The 19,810-nt window shown below is 51.0% G+C and overlaps 1 protein-coding gene across 2 annotated transcripts in view; it reads left to right on the top strand.

Moving 5' to 3' along the window:
• Positions 1-17,552, top strand: part of ZBED4 (zinc finger BED-type containing 4) — a 29,279-nt gene extending 11,727 nt beyond the window's left edge. Inside the window, exons 2-3 of one of the 2 annotated variants that reach the window (XM_073882598.1) lie at positions 6,901-7,007; positions 12,444-17,552. In XM_073882598.1, the coding sequence (XP_073738699.1) occupies positions 12,787-16,299 (3,513 nt within the window). In that variant the 5' untranslated portion in view covers positions 6,901-7,007; positions 12,444-12,786 and the 3' untranslated portion in view covers positions 16,300-17,552. The remainder of the gene's footprint in view (positions 1-6,900; positions 7,008-12,443) is intronic. The other variant, XM_025881684.2, reaches the window with a different exon arrangement.
• Positions 17,553-19,810: the final 2,258 nt, after the last annotated feature.

The following is a 19,810-nucleotide window of genomic DNA, read 5'->3' as shown; positions in this document are numbered from 1 at the left end:
GCCTTCACCCTCTGGCCTTGAGCACTTTGCCCTCGACTTGACCCTCTGCTTGCACAGCATTTCAGGGGCAGCCAGGAGGGAGTGATTGGGGTGTCCATCCAGGTCTTTCCTGGACGTGTGCACAGTTCTGCAACATGCATGTCCTTCTGCATCCCCAGGAATTTGTCAGAGCTTTTCTTTCTTTCTTTTTTTCTTTTTTTTTTTTTAATTTTATGTATGGGCACCTGGGTGGCTCAGTTGGTTAAGTGACTGCCTTCAGCTCAGGTCATGATCCTGGAGTCCCGGGATCGAAAAAAAAGATTTTATTTATTTATTTGAGACAGAGAGAATGAGAGAGAGCATGAGAAGGGGGAGGGTCAGAGGGAGAAGCAGACTCCCTGCCGAGCAGGGAGCCCGATGCGGGACTCGATCCCGGGACTCCAGGATCATGACCTGAGCCGAAGGCAGTCACTTAACCAACTGAGCCACCCAGGCGCCCTGTCAGAGCTTTTCAAAGCTCCCCATAGACCTCTTGTTCCCCAGATCTTCCTTTTAAACCTCTGGCGAGGCTCTTGGCTGGCCCCGACTGGTACTGTAGCTTCAGGCAGTTGTGGTGTTGAAAACAAACAGCTGCAATTTTTTTTTTTTTAAGATTGTATTTATTTGACAGAGAGGGACATAGCGAGAGAGGGAGCACAAGCAGGGGGAGCGGGAGAGGGAGAAGCACACTTCCTGCTGAGCAGGGAGCCCGATGCAGGGCTTGATCCCAGGACCCGGGGACCATGACCTGAGCCGAAGGCAGATGCTTAACGACTGAGCCACCCAGGTGCCCCTTTTCTTAAAATAATTCTTGTGGAAGTATTGTAATAGAGATTAGAAAATGCATTCCCTTCAGCAGGTACCAAGTCATGGCCATGCGTTTATCAGTATCCCCCACTCAGTTATTTTGAAGCAAATACCAGAAATCACATTTCATGTGGACATATTTCAATAAGTATCTTGGATAGAGGAGAGTCTTTTAAAAATTTTATCCACAATACCTTTATCACAGCTTTAAAACAATCTTTCATATCAAATGTTCTGTATCCAGATTTCTCACATTATCTAAAAAACGTTTATACATAGTTTGCTAGTTAAGGTCAGGATTCAAGTATAAATTGTTTGTTAAGGAAACTGGGTTGTTTGTCCTGAAGAATTTCCCATAATCTGGATTTTGCTGATTTCATCCCTCTGGTGTTGTTTAAATACGTTCCTCTGTCCCTTGTAATTTTTATGTTTTATCCCTTGTTTTCAGCACTTCTTAAACAAAAATCTTGGGTTTGGTTGGGCTTCTTGAGCCTGTGGTCTGCAAATGTTCATTCATGCCGGAAATCGCTGTGCTGTCAGGCCGCCTCTTTCCCATGCTCTTGTTTCCCCCCTTCCCCGTTCATGCCTGTGTGCCTGGGATGGGTTTCTCAGCCTCTCTGTGGAGAAAAGGCAAAGTAAACCATCCTCAAAAGACTGTCGTGTGGTTTATTATTTATTTAAAAGATGTATTTATTTATCTGAGAGAAAGAGAGAGCGAGCATGGGGCGGAGGGAGAGGGAGAAACTTTAGCAGACTCCACGCTGAGCATGGAGCCTGATTTGGGGCTTGAGATCACGACCTGAAACCAAGACTTGCATGCTTAATCAACTGAGCCACCCAGGGGCCCCTGTCACTTGCTTTAAGTGAGGTAATGCAGGTCTGACTCTTAAAAGATGGCCCATGGTAAACACTCAGTAAGTATTAGCTCTTACCATCTCCATCATCCCTCAGTGTTGCCCCGAGAGTCTTGAGAGAGGGCCAGGGTCAGCCTAGAACGAGATGTTAGCCTGGAAGGAAGAAGGGTGGGTTCTTCCAGCCCCGGAGGGGGAAAGGCCCACCGGGTCACCTGCAGAGGACAGAGGACAGCATGGTCCAGGAATGGGAAAGTGAGCACTGGGGAGTGAGGCGGCGGCCAGCACGGGAGCACGGCTGCAATGCACGACTAGTGTCTTTCTGTAGAGGCCTTAAGACCTTTCCTCCATGGATGACTGTGCCTTTGGTGAAGGATGGCAGTGTCCCCTGTCCTTTCCATCTGCCTGTTCCCTGGGCTCCAGCACAGCGTTGGCGGGAGCGTGGCTGAGGTGCCGTTCTGCAGGGCACACGCTCTGTCTATCCCTGCGCACTGTGTTGGCGGCGACAGCTCTTTCCAGGCATCCTCGGAAGGCTGGGGACTCGTCTTCTCTGCCTTGTCGAGCACTTTTGTCATGAATGGGGACAGGAGCGGTACATGTCTTTATGTAATGTGACCATGGCTCTCCTCCGTTATTCTGTTAATATTTTACCCTCATGATCACCCCACTTACTCGTGGTATGATATCTGTAATTTGTTTTTTTTAAAAATATTTATTTTAGAGAGAGGGAGAACGTGAGGGTGGGGAGGGAGGGGCAGAAGGTGGAGAGAGGATCTCAAGCAGACTCCCTGCTGAGTGTGGAGCCCACCTCCACAAAGCACGACCTGAGCCCAGATCAAGACTCAGATGCTTAGCTGACTGAGCCACCCAGGTGCCCCTTGATTTGCTGAAGTTTAAGAAGTTGCTAAGTTTGTTGAAGTTTTTCTGTGATCATAGGGATACGAATCTTCTTGTAGTGTCTTTCTGATTTTGGTATCAGGGTAATACTGCCTCATGAAGAGCTGTAAAGTATTTCTTTTATGGAAGAGTTTGTGTTTCCCTGGTTCTTTTTCTTTAACATTTGGTAGAATTCACCAGTGCGGCCAGGTGGGCCTAGAAGTTTCTTTTTTGGGAAGGTTTTTAACTACAAGTTCAATTTTTTAAATAGATATTTGGCTTACCTCCTTATTGAGTTTCTATAATGTGTGTCTTTCCAGGAATTTGTTTGTTTCATCTAAGTCGCTGAATTTATTGTCATAAAGTTATTTATGTACTTCCTTGTTATCCTTATTTCCTGTGAGATCTAGGGTGGCACCCCTCTTTTGGTCCTGGTGTTGGTGATTTCTGCCTTTGATCTTACTGATCTTTCTAAAGAACCAGTGTTTGATTTCTGTGACTTCACATCTTTTCTCTGTTGTTGTCCTTTCTCTGTTTACTTTGAGATTAAATTTGCTTTACTGTTCCTTGTGATTTTTTCCTTTGACCCTTGGCTTAATATAGAAGGGTTATTTATTTGAAAACAATTTGGATTTTTCCAGGTATTCTGTTGATTTCTTTTTCAACTCCCTTGTCAGAGACCTTTCTTTGATTGATTTTGTTTCTTTCACATTCATTGCAGTTTGCTTTATTGTCCTGAGAACAATGGATCTTGAATGTTTTGTGTCCATCTGTAAATAATATGTATTCTATTTTTGTTGGCTGAACAGTTCAATAAACGTCAGTTAGGTTGTGTGATAATAGTGTTCCTAAAGCTTCTGTTAGCTCTACTTGATGTTCTGTCTGCTTGTTCAGTTAGATGTGTTGAATCCCTGTGACTGTGACCCCATCTCGTCTCCCTTTCGCTCTTTTGGTGTGTGTGTGTCTGCTGACTTGGCCCGTTGTCGCTCTGCGCAAGTGTCCCTGTTGTCCCTGACACGTCACTCTCAGTCTTCCTCTAATGTGAATGCAGCCACTGCACCTTCCTTTTGATTAGTATCAGCACGGTGCACCTTTTCCATCCTTTGGCTACTGACCTGTTTGTGTGTTTATGTTCAAAGTTTATTTCTTGTGGGCGAGAGTCTCGCTTTTTTATCCAATCTGACAATCCCTGCCTTTTAAAAAAGCAGGTTTAGTTGTGTGTCTAGGGAAACTGTCCCGTTTCTCCTTTACTCTTACTCTCTAGTCACAGAATATGTCACTTCTGGTCACCAAATGTGTGGCTGCTTTCCCCCCATGACCAGTTCTCCAGCCCACGTGGGGAGACTGTTCTCCAGTCCCACGAGACTGCCCCCCACTCAAGGGCAGCCCCCAGGTGGGGCAGGTCCCGGGATTACCCACAGCCTCTGTCTGACATGGCTCCAAAGGGGGTTCCCAGGAGCCCCTTCTGGAATCTTCTGATCTGCTGGAGCCGCTCACAGAACTCAGGGGAGTGCTGACCCCCAGTCCTCCGTTTATCACTTAGCAAAGGGTGTGAGGAAGGATACAGACGAAGCTGGATGCACAGCTTCTATCCTGTCTCTACCCACAGCCGGGTGGAGACGAGCAGGGTGGGTCCTGAGAGGGTCCCAAGCACAGGAGCTTCTGTCCTCGTGGAGTTGGGGTGTGTCACCCTCCCGGCATGTGGACTTGCTCATCAACCTACAGCTTTCCTGAACCCCACACAAGTGTGGGATTTTTATGGAACTTTTATGACATAGGTGTGATCAGGTGTTCACTGCATCCCCGGCCCCGTTCCCGCTCTCTGGAGAATGGGGAGCAGGGGTGAAAATCCCAGCTTGGGATCATAGCTCGGTCCCTCTGGTGACCAGTCCCCGCCCAGGAGCCCACCCAGAGTCGCCTCATCAGAACAGAAAACGCTCCCGGCTCCCAGGAGGTCAACAGGGTTTCAGGAGCTCCACGCCAGGACCCAGGGGCAGAGACCAACACGCGTGTTTCTCATATTATCCACACTGGGATTAATTGACATTCAGTAAATAGCACATGTTTAAAGTACACAGTTTGATAAGTATCTACACACACACACATTTATATCCTGTTTATATAGGTAAACAGCTGCTGTCAACCTTGGTGTCGACATAAGCCTTATGTGTATGTCTGCATACAGCTAATTTTCAACAGAGGTACAAAGGCATTTATCCTTTGTTGAAGAGGATAGTCTTTTCAGCAAATGGTGTTAGAACAGTTAGATATTCATATGCAAAACAATGAATTTAAATATTTCAAAGATCTAAATATATAACAAAGTGGTAAAACTTCTAGAAGAGAAAACACAGGAGAAAATCTCTGTGACTTAGGTTAGGCAAAGATTTCTTAGCATAACCCCAAAAGCATAATCCATAAAAAACCAAATTGGTAAATTGACTTCATTAAAATTGAAAGCTTATGCTTTTCAGAATACACTGCTAAGAGAAAGACAAGCTTAAGACTGGGGGAAAATAATTGCAAATCACATATGTGATAAAGGGCTTGTTCCCAGATATGTGGAGAGCTCTCAGAGCTCAGTATTAAGAACTGCCCAGCGGTGCCTGGTGGCTCAGTCGTTAAGCGTCTGCCTTCAGCTCAGGTCATGGTCCCGGGGTCCTGGGATCGAGCCCTGCATCAGGCTCCCTGCTCCGCGGGAAGCCTGCTTCTCCCTCTCCCACTCCCCCTGCTTGTGTTTCTGCTCTTGCTGTGTCTCTCTCTGTCAAATAAATAAATAAAATCTTAAAAAGAAAAAAAAGAAGAACTGCCCAGCCAAGTGGGAGCACAGGCAAATATTTCACAAAGAGCTGCGAACGGCAGATAGGCACCTAAGATGCTCAGCATCGTCACGCTGTAAGGAACACACCTTCGGTGTTTGCACATCTTAATACTTTTTCCCTGTCTTACTGTTACTTTTTAATACTAGCCATCCTATAGGGGGATGAAGTGATCTCTCTTTGTACTTATGGTTCACACTTCTATAATGATTAATGACATCAAGCCTTTTCCATGTGCTTTTTGGCCATTTGTGTATCTGTTCCAGGCCTTTGTCCATCTGTGCGTTAGGTAGTTGTTCAGTTGTAGAACTATTTATCCTGGATATTAACCCCTTATCAGATATATGATTTGCAAATATTTTCTCTCATTCTACATCTTGTCTTTTCACCCAGTAGTGTCATTTGATGCATAAGTTTTAAATTTTTCAGTTTTTTTTCCTTGCTGTGTCCTCTTGTTTTATTTCTGCTGCTATGTCTTCATAATTATTGATCTTTTGTGTTTAAACTGCTGTCAACCCTATCCAGTATATTTTTGGTTTCAAATACTGTATTTACATCTCTAGAAATTTCATTCAGATTTTTTTTTAAGATCTTATTATTTGACAGAGAGTGACACAGCGAGAGAGGGAACACAAGCAGGGGCAGTGGGAGAGGGAGAAGCAGGCTTCCCGTGGAGCAGGGAGCCCGATGCGGGGCTCGATCCCAGGACCCTGGGACCATGACCTGAGCTGAAGGCAGATGCTTAACGACTGAGCCACCCAGGCGCCCCTAGGTCTTTTTTTATAGTTTGTCCTGCTTATCATGTTTATCATTTCATTTACCTCCTCAAATTATACCGTTGTGTGCGTAATGCCTATTTTAATGTTCCTTGTTTCCTAATGTTATCCCCTGTGTACCAGCTGGGTCTGTGTCTGTTAATGGTCTTCTTCTGGTTGGGGGTCATGTTTTCCTGCTTTTTTCGTGTGTCTGGTAATTTATGTTTGATGTCAGCCATCTCGAATTTCACTTTATTGGGTGCAGGGTGTTGTTACATTCCTGTAAGTACTGTTGAGACTTGTTTTGGGATGTGATTAAATTAGTTGCAGTTTCCCCCTCTTGGGGCTTGTGCTGAGGCTTTGTGAGGGTGGTTCCTGAGCTGCCTTTATTCTCTGCCTCCTGCTGAGTTTGTGCCCTTCTGAGAATTCTCCGTGTTGTTTCCTCTTGGAAACACAAGCCAGTCCCAGCCCTCCGAGCCCTGGTAATTCTTCCATCAGCTTTTTCCTTAAACTTACCTGATCCATCAGCCACAGACAGTAAGGGAACCCTGTACAGATCTCTTGGGCTCTGTGGAGCTTCTTCCTCTCCAGTACTCTGTCCTGCAGATTCTGATTCTAGCCAGACTGCCCAGTGGGGGCACCGGGTCTGTGTACGTTCCTGCTCCCTGGACGGTAGCCTGTGCTCGAGGTGACAAGCCTGTCGGCCGTAGGGCCCACCTCACTCATTTTCCGTGTCCTGGATCACTGCCCCATGCTTCCTGTTCTTTTGTCCAGGGTCTGGAAAACATTGTTCCATATGTTTTATCTGGGATACTAGTTGTCTGATGTGAGAAGGTGAGCCCACCCCCATCACTCCATCATGGCCAGAAGCAGAAGTCGCTGTAAGTCCTCCAACTGTGCTTTTTTAAAAAATCTGTGTAACTATAAAATATGTGTCAATCAACTTTATATGTTAAATTTATTATATACTGTATTTTTACGATAAAATGAGCTAGAGAAAAGAAAATATTAAGAAAACCCTAAGGAAGAGAAAATACACTTACAGTGCTGTCCTGTAGTTAGCAGGGGGGTGGGGGGGTGGGGTTTCTGTGTATAAGTAGACTTGTGTAGTTCATGATCTGCTGCATTTTCCAGTCAACAGTAGTTAAGTTTTGGGGGAGTCAGCAGTTACATGTAGATTTTCGAGTGCATGGGGGTCAGTGCCCTAACTTCCTTATGTCGTTCAAGGGTAAACTGTAATTTTATTTATTTCTGGTTCTTTGTATTTCCATACTGATTTTCAGCTCTGCTTATCAGCTATGGCAAAAAGAGCATTTTGGGATTTTGATTAGAATTGCATTGAATTTATAGATCAATTCAATTCAGGAAGTACTGATATCTTACCAATATTGGATTTTCCAAATCAAGAACTCCATCTCTTTAGCAGTGTTTCCGTTTTCAGTGTACGGGTCTTGGACATATTTTTTAAAAGTATCTCTATTTTATATTTTGTATTTTATATTGTATGTTAAATATGGAATTTTTTAAATTTTCATTTTTCAGTTATTGTATATACAAAAACAATTGCTTTTTTATTTTTATTTTTTTCTAATATTTATTTGGGAGAGAGAGCAGGGGGGCGGAGGAGAGGGAGAAGCAGGCTTCCCGCCGAGCAGGGAGCCCGATGTGGGGCTCGATCCCAGGACCCCAGGATCATGACCTGAGCCGAAGACGCTAACCAACTGAGCCACCCAGGTGCCTCAGTTGCTTTTTTAAATTAATCTTGTATCTTGTGATTTTCTAAATTCACTTATTTTTAGTAGTTTTTGTAGATTCCTTATGATTTTACCCTACACGTCCAACATGAGTGAAGACAGTCTCACGTCTGTGTTTTCAGTGTATGTGTGTCCTGTGTCTTGTGTCGGACCCCCTGCTTCTTGCTCCTGCTCCAGCCTGTGGCTGACTGGCAGACACCCTTGTCCTGTTCCGATCTTCGGAGGACGGTCTTCAGTCTTTGTGATGAAGCATGAGTGACACTGACTGTAGGCTGTTCTTATGTGTCCTTTGTCAGGTTAACAAAGTTTTCTTTTGCTGAGAATTTTTATCATGAATGGGTGTTAAATTCTATCAAATGTTTTTCCTGCACCGTTGAAATGATTGTATGGTTTTTATTCTCCTACTGTGGTGAATTACATTGACTTATTTTCAGATGTTAAATGAACTGTGCAGTCTTGGATTAGCCCTGTTTGGTCCTGGTGTATTATACTTTTTATTACTGAATCTGATTTGCTAATGTTTTAAAAAGGAATCTTCTTTTATTTTTATGAGGGTCATTGGCTATAATTTTAAAATCTTCTTCATTCTGGAAAATTCAAGCATATCCACAAGTAGAACCGTAAACTGCATCCAGTGACGGCTGCCATGTGCCTGCTCTGTGATCACCCACACATGGACAGTCTTGCTTCACCTGGACCTTCTGTCCGCCCCCCACCCCAAACTGGATTATTTTGAAGCAAAACCCAAACAGCATATCATTTCATCTGTAGATACTTGAACATAAAACTTAATCGTAATACCATTTCACCCTCCAAATAAATACTTTGTTAGTAGATTCAGACATGCACTTAGTGTTCACATTTCTCCAGCTGTCCTCGTAATTTTTTTTATTTATTTTTGTATTTGGATCCCGACAGGTATCTGCTTGTGAGCACTCTCCCCCACCCTCTTTGTTCTGCAGTTTCATTAGTGTGTCTGTTTGGATCCAAACTCAGGTCATCCCCTCACTTAGTCTGTGTGCAGTACTTTATGCTTCTGTCTATATTCACATCTGCCCTTAGTTCCGGGGACTCTGTTGGGAACCCCTCTGGCACCGCCCTCCCTCCGCCTGGCTCCCTGTGCCGCCAGCCCTGCGTTCTGTGTCTCCGTCTGCTGCATCCGTGCTGCCTCCTTTGTTTGGATCCGTCTTCAGTTTATTATTTGTTTCTTCAGCTGGTTTGAATCACCTGTTTCCCTTATTTTGATTTTAATTCTAAATTTATATAATTTCTTTTTATTGAGATGTCATTCACACATCATAAAATAAACCTTTTTGAAGTATACTCATAAGGTCGCAACTATCTGATTCCAGAATTTTTAATCACTCCAAAGCAAAGGAAGGCCCCAGCCCATCAGCAGTCATTCCTGTCATGCTCCTCCAGCCCCTGGGCTCCCCTCACTACTCTGTCTCCGGGGGTCCGCCTCTCTGTGAACACTGCAGGTGAACTCAGTCCCACAGTGTGCGATCTTTGTGTCTGGCTTCTCTTAGCTCGGTGACGTCAAGGTTCGTGTCATGGTAAGCACAGTCTTGCTGTTGTAGGGATGCATCACATTTTTTTTTTTAAAGATTTTATTTATTTATTTGACAGAGACACAGTGAGAGAGGGAACACAAGCAGGGGGAGTGGGAGAGGGAGAAGCAGGCTTCCCGCAGAGCAGGGAGCCCGATGCGGGGCTCGATCCCAGGACCCTGGGACCATGACCTGAGCCGAAGGCAGACGCTTAACGACTGAGCCATCCAGGCGTCCCTGCGTCACATTTTTTAATCCACTCATGGATTATATCTGGGTTGTTTCCACTCTGTCTGATGCCATTCACATACAGGTTTTTGAGTGAGCACACATTTTCATTTCTCCTTGGTATCTATGTGGGATTGCTCGGTCATATGGGGACTTCGTGTGTGTTTGGGAAGCTGCCAGAGTGGGTTTTGAATGGGCCCCAGTGTCTCACACCCTCACCGGCCGTGCACAGGGCACCGTTTTTCCACATCCGTGTCCACACTTGCTATTGTCCATCTTCCCGAGTCTAGCCATCCTGGTGAGTGTCTCATTGTGGTTTTGATTTATATGTACTTACAATTCTATTTTTTAAAAAGTCTTTTCCAAATCTGGCTTCTCATTTTTATAGTGTCTTATTTTTTGCTCATTTTTCTTTGTTTTCTACATTTTATTTTTTTTAAAAATTCATGTAATTGTACTTATGAGCTATGTGATCACACATTCTATTTCAGAAATACAGTTACGATAATTACTCTGTGCTGTGTTGATGCCAGTGAGTCTTTGTTGTTCTAAATCTGGTGCCTCTCCTGGTTCTCACTCCTGGTGGCCTGCTTCCTTTATGCTTACTGATACTTTATTTAGAAGCTAATTTTTTATTCTGAGTATTTGGTCAAACTTTGTGGAATTTGTGATCTGGGATGCTTTCTGGCTTCTGGCGGGAGCTAGCTGTTTTGTAAAGTGCACACACTTTTTTAGGTTGACCGCATGTCCTGCTTTGCCCAGCAGGCTCCAGGTGAGCCTGTCATCTCAACATTATTGTTAGTCTTGTTTCCCTTTGCTCTCAGAAGCATGCTGCTTTGGAACACACTGGAGGGCTGGCCTCGCCGCTGTGGCTCCTGGCACTGGGTGATGGCTCACCTGGTTGCTGTGGGCGCTGCCGTGGACAGCCTTGGTTTGCATAGTGAGGGCACGGCGCAGCCGCCGTGCAGCCAGGTGGCAGTGGGAGCTGCCACGCGAGAGGGTGCATCCAGGGGAGGTGCCGTGGCTGGGCACGGGGCCAGGGGCACAGGCAGGGCGCGTGAGGCCAGCTGGGGCGGGGGTAGAGGCGCAGCGGCTCTCACCACTCCCATCCTGCCAACCCCAGTGCCCCCGGCGTGGGCCATCCCTATGGCCACAGAGGCCCTGGTGGAAGGGCAGGCAGCTCTGCAGGGAGCAGCTTAGACCCAAGGCAGAGGGTCCCTCGCTGTGGGGCCTGCAGCCCCAGGCAGCCAGTTGGCCTAGCCACGGATGAGCTAGAGCCCCACGGGGCTGCAGCCACTGCACCAGTAGATACAGTGTTCCTCACTGCGTGTTTTGGCCCCAGCCCTGCTGGCTGGCCCCACTACTGGCATCAGGTGGTCATTTCCAGGCACCCAGCACCCCTCAGCAGCCCCTTCTGGGCTGTGCTGGCCCCAGGAGGGCAGGATGGGCATGAGGCGGCCAAGGATGCGTGTCTGCACAGATGCTGGAAGCACAGACTGAGTCTTGAGCCGGCCTCCTGGGGACCTGGGGACTGCTGGGGCTGAGGCCGGCCTCCTGGGGCAGGCAGTGACCCAGTCCGTCCCACATTCCCTCCGTGGGCACTTGAACGTACATGCAGAGCCCGTCTAGACCCCAGCCCAGCAGGCCCCATCTGACCCCACAGGACAGGTGAATGGGCACTGCCCTCGGCTGGGCACAACCTCCCAGCCAGGCAGGGCCCCAGCACCCTGGGCAGCTCAGCTTTGGCTAAGTCATGGTGAGGGACCTGGTCCTCCCTGACCCGTGGCCTCTGTGGCCATTTTGTGTGACACCCAACCCCTCTCCTCCCACAGATCCTTTGCTTCTCATTTTCTTGATTTCTCCCCCTTGTTGGTTTTTATTTGGGGGCTGGTTGAGCCAGAGGGTCAGGAATCTGCCTTTCGTCCTCCCACTTGGCATTCTGGTTTTGGTTTATGAATAGTTTTAAGTTTTTCTGTGCTGACTGTATTTCTAGTAAACCCCTGGTTGGTGTAGGAAAAAAAAATAAGCTTATTGTAGGTTTTCTAGAATCCACTGTCGTATATAAGCACACTCTTCCTGGTGTCTCTGCTGCTGGGCGCAGGAACAGCCTCTTGCTGCCTTATTAGCTTTCCCATGAGCTGCTCCCTCCACCCTGGTGGCCTCCTGTTGTCCCCCCCCCACCGCCCCGCCGTGTCTACTCCATCCGTGTGTGCTGCCGCTGCCTCCTGCTCAAGCACCTGCCTCCGCGGCGCTGCAGACCGGCCCCGCGCGTTGGCTGCCGTGTCCTGGTTCCCAGTGCCGGTGCGGCGCCGTGGCGCCCAGGGAGTGGACAGACGGGACCTGGCCTGACGCGGCTCGGCTCTCGCGGACTCCCTCTTACATGCTGGGAGTTGCTCTTGTCTTTGTGGCGTTCAGTGTTTGGTCTGTGAATTGAGTATCTCACAGGTCAGATGGGTTTCATCCCCACTTGATGTATTTGTTCTTACCGCAAAGTGTGGGGAGAGGGGCTCTATGCCCCGTGGCCCAGCCAGCCTGTTTCCCCAATCCTTTACGGAGAGGCCCTTGGAACTTAAACTCGTGTCCTTATTTTTTGCTTATTTTGTAGTTTTAGGGTATTTTCCTTGTATTAAGTGGATTGTGAAACGTCAAGGAACAAGTGTTTTTGATTTTAACTTACCGTTATGGAACTTTTCCTGTGCTACTGAGGCGGATGTACCCATGTCGGGATAGATTTGAAACATACGATTTAGGTCAGTGCTAACCTTGATTGCGTCTTCTTTTATAGATGATGCGAAAGGGTCATCCTGCTATCAAGATGACGGCGGTCCGGTTTCCAGGACAAGACTCAGGTCTCCGGTGTGTCAGTTCGTGTCTGCGCCCAGAAGCAGGTCGTGGCGGGGCTCCTGGCAGGTGGCACTCCACGCCCTGAGATGAGATGGCGTGCTCTCCACATGCCCTCTTCTTCGGTCAGGTTTATGGTCAGCCACATTCATATGCATCTTGAAAGATGGAATTATTTTTTAAAAGCTGAAGATAACGTACGTTTGGGGGCACAAATGAGCCTTTGGATCAGGTTTTTACCCACCTAAGATAACGTGACAAAGCAGCCAGAGTAGTTATGGTCAGTCATGGAGAATAACCAGGAAACTCGTCCCAGAAGGGATGGTGAATTTGTTTCTGATAAAATAAGTTTTAAAATAGAAGAGGAGGATGCTGTTCGAATCCCTAATCACAGTTTGGAAGGAGTGGAGTTTAAGGGCGAGCAGGACCGGCACCAGGCGGAGGGGGGCGGGGAGCGGGCGGAGGCCAGGGAGGCAGGCGGGGGCTGCGAGCCCCCCGGGAAGTGCCTCGCTGCCGACCAGGAGGAGGAGTACGGGTCTCTGCTCTCGCACTACAGCAGTGCGCTGTACGACGTGGCCATGGAGGCCGTGACCCAGAGTCTCCTGTCGGGCCGGGGCGTGAGCTCCAGAAAGAAGTCCCCGGCCTGGAAGCATTTCTTCATCTCCCCCCGGGACAGCACTAAAGCCATCTGCACGTACTGCATGAAGGAGTTCAGCCGAGGAAAGAATGAGAAGGATCTGAGCACCAGCTGCCTCATGAGGCACGTGAGGAGGGCGCACCCCACGGTGCTCATCCAGGAGAACGGCGGCGTGCCGGCCCTGCCCTCTCTCTCGCCCCCTCCACTGAGGCTGCCACCACAGCCCGCCGACACCGGGGACCTAGGGGCCGTGCTCTCACCCCTCAAGCTTGCCCCAAAGCTGGCGTCCAAGGTCCCGTCCCCCGATGACATGACGGAGGAATCTGTGGTGTCCTCTGAAGAAGTCCCCTCCGACGCGTCGGCCTCTGACAGGTACGGCAGGGAGGAGGCCCTGGGGGGGCCGCCGCACCTCCCCACCCTGCCCTGTGAGGAGGGCGCGGAGAACGGGGTGGAGAAAAACCCTCCGCTCCCGAAGGGCACATCCGGGTCCAGGAGGCGGTCCGCCGTGTGGAAGCACTTCTACCTGTCGCCCCTGGATAACTCCAAGGCGGTGTGCATCCACTGCATGAACGAGTTCAGCCGAGGGAAGAACGGGAAGGACCTGGGCACCAGCTGCCTCATCAGGCACATGTGGCGGGCGCACCGGTCCATTGTGCTGCAGGAGAATGGCGGGGGCACAGGCATCCCGCCCCCCTACGCCGCGCCCCCCACCCTGCTGCCCGCCCTGCCGCCTCCCGACGGAGACCCAAGCTCCGTGTCGTCCTCTCCCGGGAAGCTGGTCCAGGAGTCCCCCTCGGCCTCCTCCTCCCCTGACCGGCTGACTGAGGACCCGCAGGTGCGTTTGAACGCCGGAGACGCCCTGCCGGAGGACGCGTCGGCGCTGTCCTCTGACGACGTGGGCGAGGCCTCGCTGGCCCCCTCCCCCGAGAAGCCACAGGCTGGCGGGTTGAGCCCCAGTCTGCTGGACTGTGGTGCTGTGTTCCAGCAGAATAAGAAGGTCATGAAGAGGCTGAAGTCGGAGGTTTGGCAGCATTTCTCATTGGCACCCATGGACAGCCTCAAGGCGGTGTGCAGACACTGCGCCTGCGTCATCAGCCGGGGCAAGCGGGGCGACGTGGGCACCAGCTGTTTGATGCGGCACCTCTACAGACGCCACCCGGAGGTCGCGGGTGGTCAGAAGGGCTCTCTGGGCGCCAGTCTGGCAAACTCTCCGTACGCCACGCTGGCCTCTGCGGAAAGTTCCTCCTCCAAATTGACTGACTTGCCAACCATGGTTACGAAAAACAATCAGGTTCTTTTCCCCGTTAACAGCAAGAAGACCTCCAAGCTGTGGAACCACTTCTCCATCTGCTCTGCAGACCCCACGAAGGTCGTGTGCCTGCACTGCGGCCGCACGATAAGCAGGGGCAAGAAGCCCACCAACCTGGGCACCAGCTGCCTTCTGCGCCATTTACAGCGGTTCCACAGCAGCGTGCTCAAGACCGACGTGCCCAGGGCAGCGCGGGCCCCCTCGCCCAGCCTCCGGGGGCCCCTGAGCACACAGCTGTCAGGAGCTTCCTCCTTCGATGACACCAACGAGAAGTTTTATGATTCTCATCCAGTTGCCAAAAAAATCACAAGTCTCATCGCAGAAATGATTGCACTTGACCTCCAGCCATATTCTTTTGTAGACAATGTTGGCTTTAACAGGCTGCTTGAATACTTGAAACCTCAGTACTCTCTGCCCTCGCCTTCCTACTTCTCGAGGACAGCCATCCCAGGTATGTACAATAATGTGAAACAGATAGTCCTGTCGCACCTGAAGGAGGCGGAGAGCGGCGTGATCCACTTCACGTCCGGGATATGGATGAGCAACCAGACCCGCGAGTACCTGACGCTCACCGCCCACTGGGTCACCTTCGCGTCGTCGGCCCGGCCATACTGTGAGGACCACCACTGCTCAGCCCTGCTGGACGTGTCTCAGGTCGACTGCGACTACAGTGGCAACAGCATCAGGAAGCAGCTGGAGTGCTGGTGGGAGGCCTGGGTGACGTCCACCGGCCTCCAGATCGGAATCACTGTCACCGACAACCCGAGCATCGGGAAGACGCTGAGCGAGGGGGAGCGTGCCAGCGTGCAGTGCTTCAGCCACACGGTCAACCTCGTTGTCAGCGAGGCCATCAAGAGCCAGCGGATGGTCCAGAACCTCCTCAGCATCGCACGGAAGATATGTGAGCGGGTGCACCGGTCGCCCAGAGCGAAGGAAAAGCTAGCAGAGCTGCAGAAGGAGTACCAGCTGCCACAGCACCACCTCATCCAGGACGTCCCGTCCAAGTGGAACACGTCGTTTCACATGCTCGAGCGGCTCATTGAACAGAAACGGGCCATTAACGAGATGTCCATCGAGTGCAACTTCAGAGAGCTCATCAGCTGCGACCAGTGGGAAGTCATGCAGTCCGTGTGCCACGCGCTGAAGCCCTTCGATGCCGCCAGCCGGGAGATGAGCACCCACGTGTCCACGCTCAGCCAGGTCATCCCCATGATCCACATCCTCAACCGGAAAATCGAGATGCTCTTTGAGGAGACGATGGGCATCGACACCATGCTGAAGTCCTTGAAGGAAGCCATGGTGAGCCGGCTGGCCGCCACCCTGCACGACCCGAGGTACATCTTCGCCACGTTGCTGGACCCTCGCTACAAGGCCTCCCTGTTCTCGGAAGAGGAGGCGGAGCAGTACAAGCAGGACCTGGTCAGGGAACTGGAAGTGCTGGATTCTACCTCAGAGGGCGCGCCTGTGTCCAACGGCTGCGGCGCGGGCTCCCCCTCACGAGGTGCCGTCGGGGAGGAGAACCTGTGGTCCCTCATGGCCAAGATGACGAAGAAGGGCCCCAGGGAGAAGACAAAGGTGCCCGAGGACATGGTGCTGGCGTACCTGGAGGAGGAGGTGCTCGAGCACACCTGTGACCCCCTCACCTACTGGAACCTGAAGAAGTCGGCCTGGCCGGGCCTGTCTGCGCTGGCCGTCAGGTTCCTGGGCTGCCCCCCGAGCATCGTCCCTTCTGAAAGGCTCTTCAACACACCAGCAGAGAACGGTAGCCTCGGCCAGTCCAGGCTCATGATGGAACATTTTGAAAAGCTCATCTTTTTGAAAGTGAATCTTCCCCTGATATACTTTCAGTATTGAAACTCGCAACGGAGCCGCCGGACAAAAACTGTTGTTGCCCATCAGGCACCAGCTGTCTGCCCCGGGGTGGTGGCGCGCCCCGGGCGGGGCCGTGTGGGATGAGGCGGGCACGAGCCTCCCCGTCCAGCATCACTGTAATGTCTACGTGTGCCTTACTCCCAGCCCTGCAGGCCGGGCGTCGCCCGCGAGGAAAGGCCTGTCTTGCCGATGATGAAATACGATGATGAGGATTTCATTCATAACTGTAAAGTTTTTTTAAAGTGGGGGGTTAGTAATTTGTCTTACTAGGACGTCAGAGGAGATGTAAACAATTTTATTCTGTAGGCTTTTTATTCAATTATGTAAAAACCACAAATCAGGTACTGTATTTTAGTTAAAAATTGCTTTAATTCAACAGAACAGCTTTTGTGGCTGTTTAATGAAATCTGTAAATAGGAGGTGGAGTTCAAGCCATCCTGGCTAAGCAGTTTTTAACTGCAGGCTCTAAAGTATGTCGAGTACAGAGAATATTCTGGAACATAACTGTTTACTGCAACAGAGGTGTGGCATTTGAAGAGGAAACTAAACGTAGACGTGTCCTGGAATGTCGGTTCTGTAGTGATTTGGTAAAGGGAGCGTTCCCGGTCTCTGCTTCTGCATTCAGGTTTTATTTGGTCGACCTTGATCATGAGCCCCGGACACCTGCTGTCGAGCCCGCGCTAGGGGCCCGTCCACAGCACTCCTGCCGTGGACACCCCGAGCCTCGGACCTGCTGTCTCGACACCAGGAAGCTATCTTTTGAAATTTGTGCACTGACCCCATGACCCCAATTTGATCAAATTATGTATAAAATCCTTTTTAGAAGAGATGGCTTGTTAACAGGGAGGAGATCGTTCTATTGCAGTTGTAAGAATAGCCTTAGGTGTCTAGATTTTTTTTTTTATATATAAAATAGGGAAGATTCAGCCATCACTGGGGTGTTTTAGAATCCCAAGGACAGCAGAATGAAGCGTCAGTTGTCATTCTTTTAACGATGATCTGTCTTCAGAATTTTTGCTTCAACATCTAGAAAAGGGTTCATTTTCTTACTTCAAACCAGTTAAATATTCTGGATGAAACAAGTCACTCATTTGCCTGTGACCTTTTAGAAAAGTTGTTTTGTTAAAAAAAAAAAATACCTATTATTAATCTGGATTTGCATTGACTATGTTTTAGTGTATTTATAAATGGTGAACTCAGTTTCTGAAATTAAACTTTTTATTTGCAATTTTCTACTGCTGGAGGACACTGGCTTTTTATTCTGAGGATGACAGGAGGGTCCTACTCTGGGGAGCCACGCTCACGCAGCCTTTGGAGTCGGAATTTTCGTTGTGGCCCCGACAGGGCGGGGGGCTGGGTGGTGGAGATGTGACTCATGGCAGCAGCAGCGTTTCTGATAGCGGGAACGCCACGGCGAGACCTCGGGGGCTCGGGTTCACAGTCCGCACTGCTTCACACTGGGTGCCGGAGGGGAAGAGCATCCCTCCGCCATGTGGCCTGCGCACGCCCTTCCCGGGCCTCCCAGCTCGGAGCGGCCTCTGCCCAGACGCCCGAGGAGCACCGGCCAGGGACACACTGGAGAGTCATGCTGACGTGGTGCTTTCTGCGTGAGTCTCTGTGAATGTGTGCGCAGAGTGATGCTGTGGGGAAGCCTTCGCCAGTTTGGGGTTCAGTCGGCCGCCAGTCTTCCCCAGCCAGGATCTAACCGAGCTGCAGGAAGTGAGTCCAAAGTCCGGAGCAGATGTTAGGAAGTTCGGGTATTGAGCCCATGGCTTCCCCAGAGGGAGCGCTCGTGTCTCTGTTGTGCAAGCTGCACGCGCCTGCCCGTGCGTTCCAGGAGCCGAGGGGGCTCCAGTGGAGTACCGGGCGCTCGCATGCGTGCGTGCACGCGCGCGCGTGTGTGTGTGTGTGTGTGTGGTCGCCTGGCTCCCAGCAGGGTGCTGAGAATCTGGGACTTGCCCAGGCCTCTGGGGTTGACCCAGGTCTCCACCTGGGGGAGGGTCCGACCGCGCACAGATGGCGAGCTGTGGGCCTGCAGGACTCCCCAGCCTGTTGGTGTTCGGTGAGGCTGCCCTGCCGGAGCAGGGCTCCACCCTGGACATGCTTGGGCAACCCCGTCCGTTGGCTATGAGGCTGCAGAGGCTATGAGGTGACTCGGTGGCTCAGCCGTCCTGGCTGTGGAGCTGCACGTGGGCAGGAGGGGGGCCTGCCAGACATCGTGGGCTGTCCCCTGAAAGGAGGGAGCACAAAGTAACTGCAGGACGCAACCTGTCATTCGCTCGGTGACCAAGTGGCCCTCCTTCCCCCGGGCCCAGGCCAGCTCCTGGCACAGAGCGGTGGTTAATGTGGACGCGGTCCCTGCTCATCAGAGCCTGTGGTCTGGGCTGTGTCTCCGTGAAGCTTGCTTGGAACGCAGCCCTGGCTGTGCCTCTACTCCTTCCTGCTCCGCAGCCGTGATGGAAGACACCCCGGACCCACAGAACACAAGGGTTTGCAGCACATTGGTTCTGTTGCTTCTGAGCTGGTCTACTTTTCCGTCCAGCTTTCAAAACCTGTGGCCCCAGGCTGCCGTTGTCCAGCGAGGCATGCGGGTGACAGTCCACGTGGGAGGTGTGGGAGGGGGCTGCAGAGCACACCCCTGAGCGCTGGCCCCAGGGAGGTGCCCCCTCTCACACATTCGTCCCACCTGTGGCCAGCGGGTGGTTCCGGAACCTGGGCGCCGTCCGTGTCCTCGAGTGGCTGACGGTCCCGTGGGAAGGAATGGCTGACATTGACAGCGGTGTGCGAGGGGGACGGGGGCCAGCCTCCAAGGACAGCAGGTCTGTTATGTGATGTCCCGCCTTCACTCTGTTCAAACCTGAATCGTGAGCTGCTTGTTTCAGATGCCAGATGACATTTTGGGCAGGCTGCTTAACTTCACTGGTCACTTACAAGAAAAAGCCCTTTGTGTAAGCTCAGGATCTCATTTCAGTGAATAAATGTATGTTAGTCAAACCCCGGACTTCATTTAACGTTAAAATGCCCTTCCCTTCCCCTTCTGACTCAGGCGGCGGCTGGTGGCAGACCGGGCCTCCCCGAGAACCATCAGGGCCAGAGCACAGAGTTTTAAAAAGAGCTTCCTGACAACAGCGCAGAGCAGGCACCCCTTCCTCAGTCCCCGCGGGGACACCGGCTGGCATGCAGAGAAGGTGGCGGCCCAAGCTGGCCACGGTGGCCCCGGGCGGGGAGAGCAACGGTGGCGCGGCCAGGAGCCCAGGTGCCGGAGAAGTGGGGGCCTCCGCAGGGGCCTTGTGCTGTACGGCAGCCCGGAGGCGGGTGCCGGCTCCCGCGAGGTGTGCGTGCCTGGACGGCAGCTGGGAGCTAAGCAGGCGCCCCACGCGGGAGACATGACTCGGCGCCTGCCACTGTGGGGGCCCTGGGTTCCAGGGCCAGTGAGAGACCAGCCTGCACACAGCGGGCTCGACGACATCAGGAACACGTAAATTTCTTTCAG

Source organism: Callorhinus ursinus, unplaced genomic scaffold (genome assembly GCF_003265705.2).
Source record: "Callorhinus ursinus isolate GAN/ISIS: 27379988/994484 unplaced genomic scaffold, GSC_fseal_2.0 scaffold48, whole genome shotgun sequence".
Classification (NCBI taxonomy): Eukaryota; Metazoa; Chordata; class Mammalia; order Carnivora; family Otariidae; genus Callorhinus; species Callorhinus ursinus.
Note: the sequence above shows the minus strand (reverse complement) of the source record. Positions and strands in the feature narration are given on the sequence as shown.